The sequence below is a fragment of the Siphateles boraxobius genome, unplaced genomic scaffold, assembly GCF_051911475.1.
Source record: "Siphateles boraxobius isolate OS27281-9 unplaced genomic scaffold, OSU_SipBor_1 41, whole genome shotgun sequence".
Classification (NCBI taxonomy): domain Eukaryota; kingdom Metazoa; phylum Chordata; class Actinopteri; order Cypriniformes; family Leuciscidae; genus Siphateles; species Siphateles boraxobius.
The window spans coordinates 32,018,656-32,040,893 of record NW_027509042.1 but is presented as its reverse complement, the minus strand read 5'-3'; the positions used below and the strand labels follow the sequence as shown (position 1 = coordinate 32,040,893).

General features: G+C 45.6%; 2 protein-coding genes across 2 annotated transcripts in view; both read left to right on the top strand.

Annotated features, from left to right (window-relative positions):
• The window catches only part of prkcaa (protein kinase C, alpha, a), a 407,934-nt gene that overhangs the window by 319,917 nt on the left and 65,779 nt on the right, over positions 1 to 22,238 (top strand). The window contains exon 13 of the mRNA XM_077199185.1: positions 4,976 to 5,114. Coding sequence (XP_077055300.1) covers positions 4,976 to 5,114 — 139 coding nt within the window. The remainder of the gene's footprint in view (positions 1 to 4,975; positions 5,115 to 22,238) is intronic.
• Positions 1,475 to 5,114, top strand: LOC143706838 (uncharacterized). The gene is made up of 2 exons (XM_077199186.1): positions 1,475 to 4,721; positions 4,850 to 5,114. The coding sequence occupies exon 1, from the start codon at positions 2,367 to 2,369 to the stop codon at positions 4,131 to 4,133; it is 1,767 nt and encodes a 588-aa protein (XP_077055301.1). The 5' UTR covers positions 1,475 to 2,366; the 3' UTR covers positions 4,134 to 4,721; positions 4,850 to 5,114.

The window sequence follows — 22,238 nt, the reverse complement described above, 5'->3', positions numbered from 1 at the left end:
CAGGCTTGAGTGGAACCCTCCGCCCTGCCCCGAGCGCTCGCGGTTGGATGATTGGTTTTTGGGTGCGGCTGCCGCCTCACGGCCACAGCCAACCCCAATGCCATTCTTCCCGGAGGTGCATGAGGAGTTGACGAAATCATGGAAGGCTCCCTTGACCTCCCGTGTACGTTCGTCAGCTTTCTCCGCCTTTCCTCCCCTCGATGGGGCGGCCGCCCATGGGTACACTGGGATTCCCCCGGTTGAACGCTCTGTTGCCATGCAACTATGTCCTCAGAGTGCTTCATCTCGTGGTAATCCTAAGCACCCGTCCAAGGCCTGTAGATTTTCGTCCACCCTAGTGGCGAGGTCTCACAGAGCTGCAGGACAGGCGGCTGCCGCTCTGCATGCCATGAGCACCTTGCAGGTCTACCAAGCCCAGCTGCTCACAGATATGCACGAGGCGGGGACTGACCCAGGGCTCTTCAATGAGCTGCGTGCCGCCACTGACCTCGCTCTCCGAGCGACGAAAGTGGCCTCACGCTCCCTGGGTCAGGTGATGCCCACCTCTGTGGTCACGGAGCGTCACCTGTGACTGAACCTGGCTGATATGCGGGACGCTGAGCGAACCCGTCTGCTCGACGCCCCCATATCCCAGGCCGGCCTCTTCGGCGGAGCGGTTGAGGACTTTGCCCAGCAGTTCTCAACCGCACAGAAGCAGTCTGAGGCGATTAAACATATTCTGCCCCGACGGCCTGTTGCTGCCTCCACCCAGCCGTCGGTACAGACACCTCAGACTGCTCGCCGCCGAGGGTGCCCTCCTGTGGCTCCCTCCCCTCCCGCACGGCCCCAGCAGCAGCCTTCACCCGGGCCGCGTCGTGGAGGAGGCCGCAGGAAGGCGCCACAGCCCTCTCCAGCCCCGCGCCCCGCTAAACGCCAGGCTAAGCGGCGCTCCTGAGACGGGCTGCTCAGTGATGGTGTCGGTTTTTTCCCAGGAGGTGGTTGCAGGCCCCCTCCTTCCCCCGGCGGAGGGCCGGGGGAGAATCTTTTGTTCTCCCGCTGCTCACCCACTGGTGGGCAGTACCCTATTATGGTCAAAGAAAGAACCAATACACCCATCACTGAGCACACAGAGCCGGTTGACAGTGCGCGACGCCCCCGGGCCTCGCAGCTCTCATCCCTCTCTGTCACAGAGTTCTCGGACCGCAGTGTGTGCCGCCTCCGGGCCTCGCCACTCCCGTCCCCCTCTGTCCCAGAGGGTGCGGACGACAGTGTGTGCCGTCTCCGGACCTCACCACTCTCGTCCCCCTCTATCGCCAGACCCCTGGCAGAGCAGACCCCCGTGGAACGCTGGTCCTTCCCTGGTCTCCTCTGTCAGGACGCGGAGCATGACCGCACCCCTGCACCGGGCCGCTTTGCCACCCTCGCCTGGGGCGGTCACTCCGCTTTGCTGCCCCTCCGGGGGGACGCCTGTGGTTCGTATGACCCCGCTGGTTCAGTATCTGACAGCTTGGTTGGAGCTTCCCAGCCTCTCTTCATTGTCCCCAAGAAGTCCGGTGGGTTACGGCCGATCCTGGATCTACGCGTCTTGAGACCCTTCACAGGCTGCCGTTCAAGATGCTCACGGCCAAACACATTTTCGAATGTGTGCGGCCACGGGATTGGTTTGCAGCGATAGACCTGAAGGACGCCTACTTTCATGTCTCCATTTTACCTCGACAAAGACCGTTCCTACGGTTTGCTTTCGAGGGGCAGGCATACCAGTACGCGGTTCTCCCCTTTGGTCTAGCCCTGTCTCCACGCGTCTTCACGAAGGTCGTCGAGGCTGCCCTTGTTCCCCTTCGGGAACACGGGGTTCGCATCCTGAACTATCTCGACGACTGGCTGATCCTAGCTCACTCTCGAGACCAGGTTTGCGAACACAGGGATCTTGTGCTCCGGCACCTAGCCCGTCTGGGCCTTCGGGTCAACTGGGAGAAGAGCAAACTCTGCCCCGTGCAGAGGATCTCTTTTCTTGGTATGGAGATCGACTCGGTCGCCATGTCCGCGCAGCTTACGAGCGAGCGCGCACACTCGCTGCTGACTTGTCTTCGACAGTTCGATGGCAAGAGTGCGGTCCCACTGATATTGTTTCAGAGGCTCCTGGGGCATATGGCATCTGCAGCCGCGGCAACGCCGCTCGGATTGCTTCATATGAGACCGCTTCAGCTGTGGCTTCGCGATCGAGTCCCGAGGTGGGCATGGCATCATGACACGTTCCGAGTCCCAGTGACTCCGACCTGCCGTCAGTCCTTCACTCCGTGGAGGAACCTCAGTTTTCTACTGGCCCAAGTTACCCTAGAACGAGTTTCCAGGCATGTTGTTGTCTCCACAGATGCCTCTTCCACGGGATGGGGCGCCATGTTCAACGGACATGCTGCCTCGGGCTCCTGGACAGGACCCCAGCGCCTTTTGCATGTCAATTGCCTCGAGTTGCTGGCAGTACGCCTTGCCCTGCACCATTTTCTCACGTTGCTCAGGGGTCAACACGTACTAGTCCGTTCAGACAATACCGCGACTGTAGCGTACATCAACCGTCAGGGTGGTCTACGCTCCCACCGTATGTCGCAACTCGCACGCCACCTCCTCTTATGGAGTCAGAAGCACCTGAGGTCCCTTCGTGCTATCTACATTCCGGGAGATCGGATCTTTGCAGCCGACGAGCTGTCACGGTTTCGGCCCATCTCCGGCGAATGGCGACTCCATCCCCAGTCGGTTCAGCTGATTTGGGACCAGTTCGGGGACGCACAGATAGATCTGTTTGCTTCTCACGACTCGACCCATTGCGCCCTGTTCTATTCCCTGACCGAGGGCACCCTCGGCACGGATGCACTGGCGCACAGCTGGCCGCGGGGCCTACGCAAATATGCGTTTCCCCCAGTGAGCATTCTCGCACAGACCTTGTGCAAGATCAAGGAGGACGAGGAGCAGGTCATTCTGGTTGCGCCGTATTGGCCCACCCGGACCTGGTTCTCCGAACTGGTACTCCTCGCGACAGCACCTCCTTGGCCAATTCCTCTGAGGAAGGATCTCCTTTCTCAGAGACGGGGCACCCTTTGGCACCCTCGACCCGATCTCTGGAGGCTCTTGTGGCTTCTGGACGGGACGAGGCAGGTTTGAGTACCCTGCCACCAGCGGTGGCGGCTACCATCACTTCCGCTACAGCAACGTCCACGAGACATGTCTATGCGTTGAAGTGGAACCTCTTCGTCAACTGGTGCTCTTCTCGTCGAGAAGACCCCAGGAGATGCTCGATCTCTGTCGTGCTTTCCTTCCTGCAAGATGGGTTGGAGCGAAGGCTGTCTCCCTCCACCCTGAAGGTGTATGTGGCCGCTATCGCCGCATATCACGAAGCAGTTCAAGGTAAGTCTCTTGGGAAGCACGAACTGATCGTCAGGTTCCTGAGAGGAGCGAGGACACTGAATCCTCCTCGCCCTCCTCTCGTTCCCTCTTGGGACCTCTCAGTGGTCTTAAATGCCCTGCAGAGGGCTCCCTTTGAGCCTCTGCATTCAGTTGAGCTTAAGTTCCTGTCTATGAAGACAGCACTCCTGGTTGCTTTGGCCTCTATCAAGAGGGTAGGGGACCTGCACGCATTCTCCGTTGACGAGGCGTGCCTGGAATTCGGGCCCGGTCACTCTCACGTGATCCTGAGACCCCGGCCTGGATATGTGCCCAAGGTTCCCACCACTCCCTTCCGGGACCAGGTGGTGAACCTGCAAGCGCTGCCCCGGGAGGAGGCAGACCCAGCCTTGGCACTGCTCTGTCCAGTACGCGCTCTCCGTGCTTACGTAGACAGAACGCAGTGTTTCAGGACCTCAGACCAGCTCTTTGTCTGTTATGGTGGGAGACTGAAGGGAAAGGCTCTCTCAAAGCAGAGGTTGTCTCACTGGATAGTGGACGCCATTGCTTTGGCTTACCAACAGCAAGGCCGACCGTGCCCCCTTGGTGTGACAGCCCACTCCACCCGGAGTGTGGCTTCCTCTTGGGCTCTAGCGCATGGCGCCTCGCTGGCAGACATTTGTAGAGCTACAGGCTGGGCGACACCCAACACATTCGCCAGATTCTATAATCTCCGAGTGGAGCCTGTGTCCTCTCGCGTACTCGCTTCAGTTAGCTAGTACTGGACCCGCTCAGGTGTCTTCGCTTGCTCGCCATTCCACTCCACGGACTGGATACGTGCGATTATTCCTCAGGTGAGCCTTCCTCTCTGAAGCCCTGAGTTCCTCCAGCACTGTTGACGCTGGCGCCAGTGTCTATTGCCTGTGCGTCGGCTAGGTGCCTCCGTGTGCATGGTTCCTCCCTGAGTAACCCCCACATGTGTATTTCCACTGTAAGCCTCCTTGAGCATGTGTCTTTCCCTTGGCAAGCCACCTTGCCACTCCTGGAGTTGAAAGTTGCCACCCCTCGCGCTGGTCACTCCAGTGTTCCTCCATATATAGCCCTCCGGCCATATGTGTTTCTTAAGTCCTCCCTACGGGTAGGCATGCTGCGGCATATCTCCTCTGAGCTTCCCGGTGTATGCTTCCCAGTGTACCTTGGTATTCCTGTGTTAAGTAGGACTCCTTCGTCCGTGCCAGTATCACGACAGGGGGATCAGACTTTCGCAGGGCACTGGAAGACAGCTGTGAAGGTGGCGTGATTTCACGGGGACCCCCATTCGTCGTCATCCGACGTAACTCGGAGTGACTACGAAACAGAAAGTCTCGGTTACATATATAACCCTCGTTCCCTGAGTAGGGAACGGAGACGTTACGACTCCCTGCCACTTCCGCTGTACCGCTGGGTAGACGCCTGAGTTCAGTCTCGGCTCCTCAGCGAAGACTCAGGGAACGAGGGTTACATATGTAACCGAGACGTTTGTTTGTTTTTTGTTTGTTTTTTGACAGAAACCCATTTCTCCCGTTTTCAGTAACACCCTCTTTATGCTAATGTACTGCCATGCAATTTTTATCTCTTTCAGGGATCTGAAATTAGATAACGTCATGCTGGATGCAGAGGGTCATATTAAGATTGCAGACTTTGGTATGTGCAAGGAGAACATTGTGGAGGGTGTGTCCACCCGTACATTTTGTGGAACACCAGACTACATCGCTCCAGAGGTGAGTGACAGAGCTTGTCTCCTCCGGGCAGTACCAGTATTGCCAGATTCACAACTAGTGCTAGTGCATGTAAATGTGACTTGAATGTAAGTGTTTAGAGGACTTGAACCCGTGTAGTTTTGAACCCTTGAGCCCAATTAATTATAAATGAGTCCCTTCGGGTTGCATAATAGTGGTTTGTTGATTGTTGATTGAAGCTGTATCTGAAGCTCTTTTTTGTATGTAACAAAAAACTGATTAAGATTTTGCCACCTCATTTAAAAAAAAAAAAAAAAAACTACAACATTCCCCTGATTTTATCCATAAATATTTAATTGAATTATATAAACGAAGTTTCAGAGGAGCTAGTTAATCTAATCCTTTCAATTATTACTCAAGAATATATAAACAGCTGCTTACATCTCACTTTTGACATTTCTTTTGACATTTGGTACCACTCATTTGATGAAGTTTTTCCATGGACCCTTTTCACATTTCCAGGATTCTCTGAAGTGGAAGTCGTTATAACGAACGCTAAATGAACATGTTCAATCGGTAAATACAAGCGCCAACTAGGGTTGGTTATCGTTAAATCGATTCCAATTTCGGAATCAGATACTTGTAATGAAATAAAAATTTTGATTCCTCTTATGGATTCTTGTGTGCACATTTTAATTTGATTTCAAACCAAGCGCAAGACACGAAATACCTCAATTCCGCACTCGCCTTGCAGGCTATTTTCTTTGCGCACACATCCAAAGCGTGCACACAGAGAGCGTGCACACAGAGAGCCTCCTTTCATATAGTCCTTTCATATAGCCTCCTTTCAAAATAATACTGAATTGAGTTCTTGTACACGTCTTTTTGCACTTGAACGCACAAAATCATGTCAAAATATCCCCTTAAACACAGTCACTTGTGTTTTAAGTAAACGTAAACATTTGAAAAAGGAAATGTCTTGTCTTTAATAATGTTTAAAATTTATATTTGTTAGTCCAGTTGTTTTTGCTGTGGTATTATTGTTAAAATAGGAAAATGTTAGTGTTTTTTAGGCAAATTTTTTGTAGGCTGCTGATTTTTGTTCATGAAAATAAGCTGCAACAAAGCATTTTGCCAAAAGACACAGAATAAATATGTTTGATATAAATGTTTGGCTAAATGTTTTTACTTTACTGGAATCGAAACTTGGAATCAAAAAGGAATTGTAATTGATAAGCATAATCGGAATCGCTAAAATTCAAACAATACCCAACCCTAGTGCTGACCAATAGCAAGACGGATAACACACTGATCATTTGCTTCAACCCTCTGGGGCCTAAGGTGTTTTTGGGGTCCTTGAGATGTTTTGACATGCCCTGACATTTGTGATTTTTTCAGTTGCTTATAAACATATTAATCGCAAAGGTGTCATTACACTCTATTTAGCACAATATATATATATATATATATATATATATATATATATATATATATATATATATATATACAGGTCCTTCTCAAAAAATTAGCATATTGTGATAAAGTTCATTATTTTCCATAATGTAATGATAAAAATTAAACTTTCATATATTTTAGATTCATTGCACACCAACTGAAATATTTCAGTTCTTTTATTGTTTTAATACTGATGATTTTGGCATACAGCTCATGAAAACGTCTCCCTGAGAGGGAACGAGACGCTGCGTTGAGACGCGGTGGGAACGCTCTGCGTGATTGCGTCGTGAAGCACGTGTATATTCAGTCCAATGGAAGAGCTAGACGTCAGAGGCGGGTGATGTCATAGACCAGGAAGCTATAAAGCACACCTGAAAACAGACCGCGACAGCTTCTGAAAAAGCCTAATGCAAGTCGATCAGGGCATGCAGGAAGTATGGCAGGAAAACGCAGCGTCTCGTTCCCTCTCAGGGAACCAGGGTTACATACGTAACCTGAGACGTTCCCTTTCAAGGGAACTCGAGCTGCGTTGAGACGCGGTGGGAACCCCATACCCACTACCATTTGCCATAAAGCTCTGTTTAGATGCCGGGCAACCTATCTTAGGTGACCCGAAGCAGACAAATAATTGTTCTGATATACGCCACTGAGCAGCTCTGTGGACATACGTATCCAAAGCCCGGACAGGGCGTAAGAGATTAAGTTTTTCCTGATCTGGGGTATTAAAGGTGGAGGACAGAAGGCCTGCTGCACGAATGACCCGCACATTTAGTAGGGACCTAGAAATACAACCCGACCTGGGGTGAAGAAATACTATCACCATAGCAGGTGCAAATCCAAGTACGTGTAGGCCTCAGCCTCATGTACCACGGAGAAGACGAAATTAAGGATCTCTCCTCAGAGATAACCCAGTAAAGAAACATTCATACAGAAATCAAGTACTGTACCAACGGGGCAGAAACAAGATTCAGAAGGCGTTCTCTGCACCAGGCAGAGAACAGCATATTTAGTCTTCTCGTGGAGGAAGCTATAGACTGGAGTATGGTCTCCACGACCTCGGTCGAGAGACCTGAATCTATGAGCTGGGCCCCTTCAGAGGCTGAGCCCACAGTATCCACAACTCCAGAGCTCCCAGGAGCAAAGATATCGGGAAAAGCGTATAGGTGTAGCGGCAACCACACCTATTACATCACATCCAGTCCAAGCGGAGCTGGATGCGTGAGGGAGAACCGCAAGGGCAATGCATTGTACAAGCGATGCGAAAGGTCGACTTGTAGTTTGACAGAAGTTCTCCCGAAAAAGCTCCACCACCTCGGGGTGAAGTCTCCATTCCCCGGGCCACAGCCCCTGCCTCAACAGGATATCTGCTCTGATATACGAGACCATCAGTGTGTTGTCCGGACCCTTCGTCGAGCAACCACTCATGATTGCCCCCGACTTGTGAGGGAAGCATCCGTCGATAGCATTATGCGTCGACAAGAAGCCCCCAACACTGGGCCCTGGGCGAGGAACCAAGGTTCTTCCACATGACCGAGGCATGAAGGCATAGCCTCGTGACCTTGATCATGCGAAAACGGATTTCCCCTCGGAGAAAACCCCTTGGTCCCGAGCCACCACTGCAGGGGTCTCATGTACAGAAGGCCAAAAGTAACTACGTCGGACGCAACAACCATGAGCCCCAACAATCTCAGCGACTGTTTTCAGTGAGTGACTGACCTAGTTTTACATTCTTTACGGCTGTGAGAATCGCAGAAATACGTGCAGGAGACAGACGTGCTTGCATTGTTGTCGAATCCCATAATACACCTAGAAAAGTGGTCCTCTGAGCTGGGAGGAGTACACTCTTTTTGGTGTTGAGCCGCAACCCCAACCCCCTTATGTGGGACAGAACGACATCTCGATGTTGAACTGCCAAAAGCTCGGACTGAGCTAAAATCAACCAATCGTCGATATATTTTTTAATACGCGAATGCCCTGGAATCTCAGAGGAGCCAGAGCTTTATCCACGCATATTGTAAAAGGTGCGGGGTGATAACCTAGGCCGAAAGGAAGAACCTGATACTGGTATGCTTCGCCCATGAAAGCAAACCTCAGGAATCTCCTGTGATGAGGATGGATAGATAAGTAAGCGTCTTTTAAGTCTATTGTGACAAACCAGTCCTCGGACTGAGTCTGTGACACAATCATATTTAGCGTAAGCATTTTTTGCTTACTTTGAACTTATTATTCTGAAACCTGCTGTTTAATTGACGCAGGTCTAGAGTAGGACGCAACCCCTCATCCTCTTTTGGAACAATGAAGTAATGGCAGTAAAACCCTGACTGTCTGCCGAGAGGAGGAACCACTTCTACAGCTCCTTTTGGAGAAGTGTCAGTACTTCCTGCTCCATAACCAAAGCCTGCTCGGGGTCCACCACAGTGGGGAGGACCCCTAGAAATCTGAGCGGACAAGAACCGAATTCACAACCCTTTTCTATAGTGTGCAGGACACACCGAGAAATATGTGGCAGTAGTTTCCACGCTGCCAGAAATTCTACTAGGGGAACCAGTCTCTCAAGACTGGCCTCTTGATTTGGTTGAACAGTCACTACGGTGCCCTGAAGCAGCGAACCGGCAGGGAACAACCAAACTGACCGTTCTACGACCCTCCTCGGAGGATCGTATGGGGACGCTGACACCTCGGTGCCCTGAACGGGGAACCGGCAGGGAACAACCGAACTGGCAGCGCTGCGACCCTCCTCAGAGAGTCGCACCCCAGAGGGCGCCGATGAGAAACGATTTCTCAAAACCGTCCCTGCCCCGGAGGAGCCCTCAGAAGCCTGATAGCCTCGTTTTTACGACAGGACTTCCTGTTTAAGCTTTATTAGAGATGACGACAGTCCTCAGATTTTGCCTACCTCTAAATAACTTAGTTCCTACGACCCTCCTCGGAGGATAAAACAGATAAAACGGAGGGGACCACCCTTTAGAAGCCTGATAGCCTCGGCGACAGGGCTACCTATTTGTCCAAGCTTTTTTAGAGATAAAACAGTCCTCAGATCTTGCATATCTCTAACTGGCTAGACTGCTACCGCCACCCAAGTCCCCCTCGATTGTGGAGGATCCAAATGGTGACGCTCGTTTTGCACTCTGTGCTGCGAGGAGCTTAGTAGACCGAGACTGCTCCGCCCAGCAGTCTCAGGAACATTAGATTGGTGAGGAAGAAACCTCTGGAACGCCGCTGAATGGTTTATTTCTTAGTTTTTTGAAAGCGGAGCGTCCAGAAGAACAGACATAATTTAATCTTATCTTTATTTTTAAATCAGAAAAACGTATATATATATATATATATATATATATATATATACCACTCCGTGGCCACCAGCAGGAAAACAACCGAACTGGTCCTCCTCAGAGAGTCGCCCCCCAGAGGACGCAGAAGAGAAACGATTTATCAAAACCGTCCCTCTCCAGTATAGTTTATCTGTTTTTGCACAACGCAATTCTCGAATAGCGTCAGTGCTGACAACCTCACATTCATCCATGTCTTTATAATTCACCCACCAGCACTGCCTGATAAAATTTTTCTTTATTTATTTAAGATGGCTGGTGGGTAACGTCGGGGTTAAAAATGATGACGCCGACTCGGGAGAGAGAAAGCTAGCAAGCGTCTCTTTAACCAGATGAACTGTCATACCATAATACTTAATACCCATATCATTACTATAGCTAGACGTTTAGGCATTAAACACATAAAATAGAAACCGGCTTATTCCACGATCTCGACACCTCAGTGTGGTGTGGAGATAGGGAAAAACGGAAGTCCCAGACGAGGAGGCTGAGATACAGTTTTTCTGTTTTTAGATATATTTCATCTAATAAACTCTCTTTTTCTCTCTCATAATGTTCAGCTGGCCAGAAAATATTTAACTAGCAACAGCACTAGATAAACCTCCTTTTAAAGCTCCTCTTTATTCAACAGAGTTATGAGCTGACTTATTTATTCATTTATTGAAAACTCAAACATCTGTCTTTTTCTTAATATCTTTATTTGTTTTGTTCTCTTTTTTTAAACAAAACACTAACGATACCAATTCCTCGGAACTGGAATCGCCAGCACTGGATCTGGCAGGTGAAAGCTGAGATAGGGCGGGGCCCGTCCCAAACGCCGCTGTCAGATCCGTTTGCGAACCCCAAAATGCGAGTCGCCGCCGTGCATCGGAAACAGCGGGACCCACGTGGGGAGCTTGAACCGAACCGTCCTCCTCGAAGAACGCCCAGCGGGAGCGGAGCGTCCTCACGGACAGCTTCTCGCAATGCTCACAGTAAGCCCACTCGAGAACTGACTGTGGTATGCTCCACTCCCAAATAGTACCAGAAATCTGATGTGTGTGTCCCTACCCGTGATATAACGTGGGCAGGGAACAACACGAAGCTGCTTGCTCTCTTTTGCCATAATATATATATATATATATATATATATATATATATATATATATATATATATATATATATATATATATATACATATATATATATATATATATTGCAACTTGACAGACAACAATAAATATGACAAGGACAGAATACACAGATCGCTTGCTGAAGGCACAGAAGCTGTCGCGTTCTGTTTTCAGGTGTGCTTTATAGCTTCCTGGTCCTATACGTCACCCACCTATGACGTCTAGCACTTCCATTGGACTGATTATACACGTGCTTCACTTGAAAGGGAACCCAAAATTCCTATGAAAAGGAAAAGGGTCTCTAAACGAGCTATTAACCTAATCATCTGAATCAACTAATTAACGGTAAACACCTGCAAAAGATTCCTGAGGCTTTTAAAAACTCCCAGCCTGTTTCATTACTCAAAACCGCAATCATGGGTAAGACTGCCGACCTGACTGCTGTCCAGAAGGCCATCATTGACACCCTCAAGCAAGAGGGTAAGACACAGAAATAATTTTTTTGAACAAATAGGCTGTTCCCAGAGCGCTGTATCAAGGCACCTCAGTGGGAAGTCTGTGGGAAGGAAAAAGTGTGGCAAAAAACGCTGCAGAACGAGAAGAGGTGACCGGACCCTGAGGAACCCGGACCCGCTTCCAGACCTTGGGGGACCTGCGGAAACAGTGGACTGAGTCTGGAGTAGAAACATCCAGAGCCACCGTGCACAGGCGTGTGCAGGAAATGGGCTACAGGTGCCGCATTCCCCAGCTCAAGCCACTTTTGAACCAGAAACAGCGGCAGAAGTGCCTGACCTGGGCTACAGAGAAGCAGCACTGTGTTGTAAACCTTGTTCTTCTTAAGTGTAGAAAAACTCAGAAGCGAAGACCAGGAGACTTGGCTTATCTTTTAAGCAGGATTCTTTATTTGCTGTAGTCTGCTTCGTTCAAAAATCTTACCCAAGTCTAACTAAGGCAGTATACATTTTAGTTCATATACCCTTTTAGGGGGAGGAGTTACATAAAGGTGGAGACACTCTGAAACAAAAGCATGTAAATGAGGCATACAAGTTTAGGAACTTGCCCTAGACTGAGAGTGTTACCAATCCTAATCCAATCAGCATAACAGTGTAATGTAAATATCCTAATCCAATCAGCCAGACTCTTCACCGATACCTTCACATTATCATAGAGCTTAATGGCCAGGCAGTGCATAAAGACAAAAGGTGATAGTCTCAGTGCTCTGATCAATTTAACTTACAATAGAGAGAGCAGGACAGACAGGAACAGGCAGGTCTGTGACATCAGATGAGATGTAACAAAACGGTTAATGTCCTATGCCTCAAAATGGTAATGTAGCAAAGGTTCAGTGTTGGTGTGATGGAAGAAGACAGGGGTCGGCGTGGCTGGGACTCATACACTTTTATTTGGTTAAAAAAAACAGGAAAAATGCGCTGTACGCGCTTTAACATAAACCTTGTTCACGTTCAGGGAACACTCTTTCCACTATATAAAAATATCACTCTTTCCACTTTTTAAAATATCACTCTTTCCACCATATATGGCAATACTCTTTCCGCTTTCATTCTCCGCGCTCAGCTCGCGTGTCGTGCACGAGTACCCAGTCCTTGTTTCTCCCCGCTCTCTCGCACCAGCCGGCTTTTATGCGGTCCTCCCAGGCCAATTACTGCAATCAGAGACAGGTGTTCGTCATTGTGCACTTGACCTACTTACTCACCGCTCGGCTCCGTCCTTGCTCTCCCACTACAGACTTCGCTGAACCACGCCCCCCTCGCCACAGGTAACTTTCTCAGTTAAAATACTGTTGAACCTAAATTAAAACATTTTAATACATTTGTATTAAATTTGTAACACTACATTTCCCCCTTTGAGAGTTCTAATAACTCTCACATTATATACAAATTTAAACACTTAAAAGTTCATTCTTGTAACTTGTGATCGTTACAGGCACATGCTTCTGTGTTGCTGTTTCTGCAATGCATTCTGACACAGAAACAAACATGCAATTTTAGGGTCCGTGATGTTCCTACGGGTAATAGTCTTTTCTGGTAGGAACTGTGATTTTCTCGTGAGAGGCGTGATTTATATGTTGAATGAAACACTTGATACTGTGGAAGCATAGATAGTACACCAGTAGAACAAACAACAACATAATTGCTATTTGCTTTATCCACAGCCAGGGTCTACCAATCAAGTTTCCGAACCATGAAACTTCAGTCATCTGGTGTAATTTTGCTGAAAGATCAAGAATGTCTTGTTGGATTTTGTTCAAGTTCTCTGTTGGGTCCATTAAACCGGTGCAGCACTCAGGTCCGATGATGGTGCGGGCTCCTCCTTGCATTGCTAGAATGTAATCCGGAGTGCAACACGGAGAAGCGGGAGGAATTGTTATGTTGTGACATGTATCCTTGTTGTATAATCCACTGCTATGAGGATTGAATAAGGTACACGTGTCACATTTGGAGATAGGGTGGGGCACCCATGGGATTCCTGCTCCTACTGAAGGTGCATGTGGCATGCAAACGTTCTTCCCAGCAAACAATGCAATATCCATGATGCTTAGTAGTACGACAATCTTTATCATGTTGATGGATGACTGAAGGTTTCGTATGTGAGTCTCTTCGTTGTGTATTTTTTTTCTTTCGTGATAGTTGGTTCGGCAGTTGGTCTAGTTGTTTTCTGGAGGTTGTGGCTTCATACCCAGGTGAGGAGGTTGATGCGTATGGGTCTCGGGACAGTCATCAAGTGGTGTCTGCACAGAGTAAGAAAGAAAAACAAAAGAAAGTAGAACAGTATTTGTTCAAACACTAGGATTGTGAACTTTTTATGAGTCTGCTAGACAGTAGAGCAGTATTTGTTCAAACTCTAGGGTTGTAAACTTTTTCTGAGTCTGCTATTGTTGTTCCCTCTTTCCCTATTTCTTAAACCCTTTGACACCTAAGGAACAGTGAGGTAAGGATGGACTAGGATAGGGCCTATGAGGGAGTCTTCACCGCAGAGTTTGAGCCCCGAAGCCTGTTGCATTCGGTTCTTCTCTGGGCTCCTCACTGGTTCCGTGTCCTAACCTATCCATGTAGGGGGGGGAACAACTTTACAGTGTGATACGTGAGTCCAGGTTTTCCTTCCCTGACACAATACTGCAGCTGCTGTAATCAACATCACTTGATGTGGTACATGCCATTAGGTTCTAATGGCTTGTTTCTGAATGACTTTATCATGACCCATTGACCTGGGATGATTGTGTGTCCACCTTCTGGTGGAGTCTGCCAACATGACTCAACTCTCTCTCTGGCACTCTGTACCGCCTTTGTTAGGTTTTCACAGTAAGCAATCAGGGCATCTGAGGCAATGTGTACATCAGCATTTCTAAGATCAATCACACCTGGCATCTGCATGGGGCGTCCAGTAATAATCTCATGAGGGCTCAGTCCTACTGTTCTGTTAGGTGATGCTGTCATACTACACAGTACTGCTGGCAGTTCTTCGACCCATGGTACCCCTTCCTGATGCGTTTTGCTTAGTCTGGTTTTGATTGTTCTGTTCGATCGTTCAACCTCTCCTGATGCTTGTGGCCTGTATGGGCAGTGAAGATTCCACTTAATCTTCAAAATTCTAGACACTTCCTTGACTACCTGTCCTGTGAAGTGTGTACCTTGATCTGAGTCAATGCAATCTGGTAATCCCCATCTGGGAATGAAATCAGTGACAAGACATTTAGCAGTATGTGCAGCTGTAGCACGCCCTGTTGGATAAGCTTCTACCCATCTTGAAAACTTATCTATTTCTACCAAAACATCAGTTTTTCCCTTACAACGAGGCAATGATATGTAATCAACTTGCAGGTGACGAAATTGTCCTGGTGGGGCTGGGGTATGTGTTGCTGGTGTAGTGGCTGCTGGTAGATCTTTATTTTTCTGACATGTAACACACCTCTTGGCTGTTTCTGTGGCTACATTTCTGAATTTTGGATTCCACCACTGATTTGAGAACCTGTGATTCATTGTGCTGGACCACTGTGACCCAAATTGTGTATTTGTTGAGCCAAATATGGCAACAGTGATTCTGGAGCGACATACTTTCACCCTTTGGTCCAGCAACCGGATGAATCCACTGTGGCTCCTTTGTCTAACCATGTCCATGCTTCATACAGAGGAACGTCTTTGTACAGATCAATTATTGATTCAGGAGGCATAATTGTCTTCTGTGCTGCACTACCTGAACACACTTGTACAGTTGCATAGAAACAAGCCTGTTTAGCTGCTATATCAGCAAGAGCATTACCTTTAGCTTCCGTAGTATTAGTTGTGAGATGTGCTTTCACTTTGATCACTGCTAATTTCTTTGGAAGTTTCATGGAAAACATTAGATCTTTCACTAATTCAGCATGCTTAATGGGGGATCCAGCACAAGTTAGAAACTGTCTGGTTTGCCAAATGACACCAAAATCATGAATTACCCCAAAAGCATATCTGGAATCTGTGTAGATATTAGCAACTGATCTTGAAGCTAGCGTGCATGCTCTTGTTAGGGCTACTAGTTCTGCAGTTTGAGCTGAAAAATGATCTGGAAGACGTCCTGAAGCTAACACTTCCGTAGTGGACTTTACTGCATAACCTGCTCGTCTGTTACCTTCAATTACTTGAGCTGAACCGTCAACAAACAACTCAAATTCTGAATTCTCTATGGGAGTTTCTTTTACTTCACTCGTAGGTGTATATGTAAGCGTAACACAATCGTGAGTCACTTCTCCTTCACCCTCTAACAAATTCTCAGTCATTGCAGACATCATACATGAGGATGGGTTTGTGACTGGTGCACGCTGTAAAACAATGTTCGGGGCTGTGAGAGTTGCTAACCAATTTCCCCAATGGGAGGAGGTGACAGAAGTCACTTTTGCTTGATTCATTAGTGCAGACACTGCATGAGGGCATTTTACAGTTACAGTCTGACCTAAGACCATTACTGTTGAAGCCTGAAGAGCTAGATGAACTGCCTGCACTGCTCTAAGACATGGGTCCATACCTTGAGCGACTATGTCAAGTTTACCAGAATAGTAATGAATTGGGTGTAAACTGCCCCCATGATATTGCATTAGACATGCAGTCATAAAGCCTAAGTGTTCATGGACATAAAGCACAAAGGGTCTATCAGATTGGGCGATTCCTAAAGCTGGTGCTTGACATAGTGCTCTCTTCAAATCATTGAATGCTTTGAGGTGAAGTTCTTCCATACACACAGTATCTGAATCTTTACCATGGCCTTTCAACAAGTCATAGAGAGGCTGTGCAATCGAGGCATATTCTTCAATCCACGGTCTACAGTAACCTGCTGTTCCTAAAAATGAGCGGAGTGTTTTAATTGTAGTCGGCGGAGGTATGGTTTTGACTGAAGCTGCTCGATCCTGTGTAATGGATCTATTTCCTGCACCAATTGTTTGACCCAGAAATGTGACTTGCTTTTTAGCAATTTGAGCTTTGTGAAAGCTGCATTTGTGTCCTTTTTTATGCAAATATTCCAACAATGATGCCAATTCAGTTTGATGTACCTTGTGATCTGTTGAGGCAATCAAAATGTCATCGACATATTGGATCATAGTGGACTGTTTTACCGGACATTCTGGGTCACACAAATCACGTCTGACAGCCTGATGGTATATGATTGGGGAGTTTTGAAATCCCTGTGGCAAACGTGTCCACTGGTATTGTTCATAGTCAACTGTGAAAGCTAACCATGGCTGGCTGTCAGAGTGCAATGGTACAGAAAAGAATCCATTAGAATCCATCAATTACTGAAAAAAAAATCTTACACTCCAATGGTAGGCCATTGCAAATTGTGGAAGGATCTGCCACTAGGGGGGTGATTTTATCAATATGTTTATTGGCTACTCTGTAGTCTATGGTGAGTCTCCATGTCCCATTGGATTTCTTGATGGGTGAATTACATGGACTGTTGGTTTTAACTAGCACTCCTTGCATCAGCAATTTTTCTACAATAGGCTTGATTCCCTGTATAGCTTCCTTATTGATCGGATATTGTTTGGTGACCGGAGGTGGAGTCCCCGTCAATTTTATTGGTTCTACACCTGTCAACAAACCACAATCATCCTTGTCTTTAGCCCAAATTGGATGATTCTGTAAGAAAGCATACTCTGGAGGGATTACATTATTGGTAGAAACTTGTGCTGAGGAAATTTTAATGCTAGCAAATTCTGAGGACATGTCTAAAGTTAGATGTACTTGTCTCACGAGATCCATGCCTAAAATTGCACCTGTATTTAATGGAGCACATAGCAATTTTGTAGTCAGAGTTTTTGGGCCAAATTTTACCTCTATGGGCGGAGTTTCATACAAAACAGAATCTTCACCTATTACGCCAGTTAAACAAAGTTTGTTTTTCTTGTCCGGGATGTTTAAACCTTTAGCCAATTTTGTAGGAATTGCTGTAATTTCTGCACCGGTATCAAGCAAAACGTCAATCTCTTTCTTGTATGCTACCTTTCACAAAAATTATTTTGTCATTATAATGGATTACAGGTGAAAGTTAGCTACTCACAGCCCCAACAATTAGTTTTTTTCCTGGTCTTTTTGTGCTCTTAGAAGAGCCTGAACTAGCTGTCCTAAAGTTTCAGTGGACACTTGCGGAACTACTTCAGGGTTGTATGCAGGCTGAGAAGGAGCAGAATTATGCATAGCATTTCTTTTTGTATCTCGCAACTTCTTCCTGCACTCTTTCTCCCAATGTCCTAATTTTCCACAGTAGTGGCATTTGCCTTCTTTTTTAGACCACCTGTTTTCTGGTGGTGTTGTGCTAAATGTAGCTACTGCTGCTACTCTCACTTTAGCTTTAACATCAGCATCTCGTTCCCATGCTGCCAAACTGTCTAAGTTACTTCTGAGAGCTCTGTTAGACCAAGCTATATCTAGGAATGGCAAAGCTCTTCTGTATTCGGCGACAAGGCCATCTGACCAGATACGAATCAGTGGTCCTTTGTCATCAAGCACACTTTCAGAATCATCCACTATTCCACTGTACGTTACGGCTGACTGACAAAACCTCTCAGTATATTCGCACACATTTTCATCTTTCTTTTGTACACAGCTAGTAATTCTAGACCAATCTATTTTGAGCCCTAAGATATTCTTTAGGATTTTCAAAACACCTTCTCTCATATCACTTCTACTGGCATGTTGTAGTTCAGAAGTCACGGCAGATTCAAAACTGTTGCATTCAGTTTCAGTTAAAATTTGTGACATTAACTGTGTGACCTCTGTTAACGACATGTCATATAGACGCATTTTGCTGATTAATGTTCTTCTAAATTCAGAAAACCGTTTACGTGCTGAAGGTAGGCTCTGGGACAGTCACTCTATGTCTTTAGGTCCAAGTGCTTTTGCAACAGTTTGGATTTGGACAACAGAAGAGTTGGGAGGAAAACTTTCAGTTCCCTCAATTCCCTGCAATCTCTTTCTAGCACCACACACATTTACTGAATTTACAGGCACATCAGTTACTGGGCGGAGAGCCGCATCTGTTTCAAAGAACGCTTGTAAGTCATGGTAAATGTTATCCGTCTGTCTAACTTCTTTTACATCATTTTTTTCTATAGGTTTTGTTGCGGTTCAATTTCTTGGTCAAAGAAGAAATTCTAGCACGTAGCTCTTTGTTCTCTTTTTCTAGTTCTGAGTTATGCTGAGACTGTTGTGTAGCTAGTGCTAAACCAAATTCTCTATGGCAGCATAATATCCCTTTCACATTTTTCTTTGCGGATACTTGCTCCAAGCACCTTTTTACACTCATCTACCGGCCAAATCTTGTCTGGATGAATCTCATATTTCTGTGTTAGTTCTTGTCTAACTTTTTCTGTGACTATTAGGTTCATTTGTTCTCCTAACAGTGTTTTAAATTCACTATCTGACCACAAAGGGGTCGCAAGACCACCTTTTTCAGTTATTGGAACCAGCATAGCATTCCTTCTAACCATTTTGTGATGTTTCTTTGTTATCACACAATCAAAAACTCTAAAACTTCTCTGATCAACAGAGGGTACACTTGTTAAAACAGATCAACTATTGTTAACCTTCTTTGGCAGAGCAAAGGATAACACAATATTACTAGCACTTTACGCTAATCTTCCCTGCCTGAAACAGAGGATAAAACAAAATATTAGCACGTAATGCTAACCTTCTCTGAGAACAGAGGATCACCAAAAAACAACAATAAACAAAACAAAATAACTAGCACGTAATGATAATCCTTCTCTGTGAACAGAGGATCACCAAATTAAAAACAAAATAACTAGCACGTAATGCTAACCTTCTCTGTGAACAGAGGATCACCAAATATTAACACGTAATGCTAAATTCTTCCCTGCCTGACCACAGAGGATCACTTTCACCTCTAACAGAAAACTTTAGAGGATAAACTTGGTTAACCAAACTCTACAGCTGTTTGATAACTCTTCTTCTGACGGCGCAGAGGAATAACAGATTTGTACTGGTCTTCAGCGGTTCTTTGAATAGAGTGAAACTCAACAAATCGTTCGTTGTTCGGAAAATTTCCGTCTGGAAAACTCAGTCAGAGATCTTTGTTGAGATTCAGTTCTGGAATTCAGTCAGCTTTGTTGAGATCTTTGTTGAGATTCAGTTCTGGAACTCAGTCAGCTTTGTTGAGATCTTTGTTGAGTTCAATCTGGATTCTGGTGAAGTTAATTCTATCCGGGTCACAGGGCACCATCTGTTGTAAACCTTGTTCTTCTTAAGTGTAGAAAAACTCAGAAGCGAAGACCAGGAGACTTGGCTTATCTTTTAAGCAGGATTCTTTATTTGCTGTAGTCTGCTTCGTCCAAAATCTTACCCAAGTCTAACTAAGGCAGTATACATTTTAGTTCATATACCCTTTCAGGGGGAGGAGTTACATAAAGGTGGAGACACTCTGAAACAAAAGCATGTAAATGAGGCATACAAGTTTAGGAACTTGCCCTAGATTGAGAGTGTTACCAATCCTAATTCCAATCATCATAACAGTGTAATGTAAATATCCTAATCCAATCAGCCAGACTCTTCACCGATACCTTCACATTATCATAGAGCTTAATGGCCAGGCAGTGCATAAAGACAAAAGGTGATAGTCTCAGTGCTCTGATCAATTTAACTTACAATAGAGAGAGCAGGACAGACAGGAACGGGCAGGTCTGTGACATCAGATGAGAAGTAAAAAAACGGTTAATGTCCTATGCCTCAAAATGGTAACTTTCTCAGTTAAAATACTGTTGAACCTAAATTAAAACATTTTAATAAATTTGTAACACTACAACTGGACTGTTGCTCAGTGGTCCAAAGTACTTTTTTCAGATGAAAGCAAATTTTGCATGTCATTCGGAAATCAAGCTGCCAGAGTCTGGAGGAAGACTGGGGAGAAGGAAATGCCAAAATGCCCGAAGTCCAGTGTCAAGTACCCACAGTCAGTGATGGTCTGGGGTGCCATGTCAGCTGCTGGTGTTGGTCCACTGTGTTTTATCAAGGGCAGGGTCAATGCAGCTAGCTATCAGGAGATTTTGGAGCACTTCATGCTTCCATCTGCTGAAAAGCTTTATGGAGATGAAGATTTCATTTTTCAGCACGACCTGGCACCTTCTCACAGTGCCAAAACCACTGGTAAATGGTTTACTGACCATGGTAATACTGTGCTCAATTGGCCTGCCAACTCTCCTGACCTGAACCCCATATAGAATCTGTGGGATATTGTGAAGAGAAAGTTGAGAGACGCAAGACCCAACACTCTGGATGAGCTTAAGGCCGCTATCGAAGCATCCTGGGCCTCCATAACACCTCAGCAGTGCCACAGGCTGATTGCCTCCATGCCACGCTGCATTGAAGCAGTCATTTCTGCAAAAGGATTCCCGACCAAGTATTGAGTGCATAACTGAACATAATTATTTGAAGGTTGACTTTTTTTGTATTAAAAACACTTATTTTATTGGTCGGATGAAATATGCAAATTTTTTGAGATAGGAATTTTGGGTTTTCATGAGCTGTATGCCAAAATCATCAGTATTAAAACAATAAAATACCTGAAATATTTCAGTTGGTGTGCAATGAATCTAAAATATATGAAAGTTGAATTTGTATCATTACATTATGGAAAATAATGAACGTTATCACAATATGCTAATTTTTTTAGAAGGACCTGTATATGTGTGTTGGAAACATCTTGAAAAGGAAATTGTTTTTTTTTTCATACATTTATTTTTTCCATAAGTATTATTTTTTAAAGTAGGCCAATGCATTTTATCATACATATTTCAAAGTTAAGGATTCATTAGTTTGATATAGCTTACATTGGAACAAACACTATAATAACACTATAATTTATTTTTGACACACATACTATATATTGTCGCTGCCCGATGAAAGGAAGTGAAAAAAACACTGTACTTTCAAAAGCAGTTGAATGTAGCGTTGCATACTTGGTACAGCATCTTTAAATGTAACCATATTCTTGCCAGTGTAATGATATAATCCACATCTGACCAAAATCGACTTTAAATGGACATATTTTACAGTAACGGTGGTCGATACGGGTTCTTCTGATAATTAATTAGAATGTCCAAGTCGCGTTTCATATTAACAGATGGAAAGGCTATGCTCAGTTTATTAAATAGCCTACATCTCAGTTCTTTAAATACGCTCAGTTTAGTAAATAGCCTACGTCTCAGTTTATTAAATACGCTCAGTTTATTAAATACGCTCAGTTTATTAAATGTCTCTTGCAAACTATGAAGGGACAATGAATCAATACACTGACATGGCAATGCTAGACTGATACTTTGTTTGCACAGTCCTAACGTAATTTTGTGAATATATAATAAACTTGAGAACAGTTGTCAAAAACAAACGTTTGCTGATACTTTACCTCGCAGTGTTATTCGGCTATCCAATGCTGAGCTTCCAGAGACGCTTAAGATAAAACTTCACGAGACCGGCGAAATGCCTCCACAGAGTGGGAGATACGCGGCGTGATTGAAGGCTTTGACATCAAATGGATATACGTGAAAATCAGATGACATGATTTCACAACTTTTCATTGGTCATTTAGATAATATGAAGCATACTGTATACGGAAATTAACCTGGACATTCTATCCGTCGAAAAATCTCAAAATCGGCAAAATGGACATATGCGATATTTAACATATGAGCAGAAACTAGCTAACAAAAGCTTATTTGATGTCTATTTTAGAGTAACAACTTTGTAATCTATCCAAAGTAGTCAATG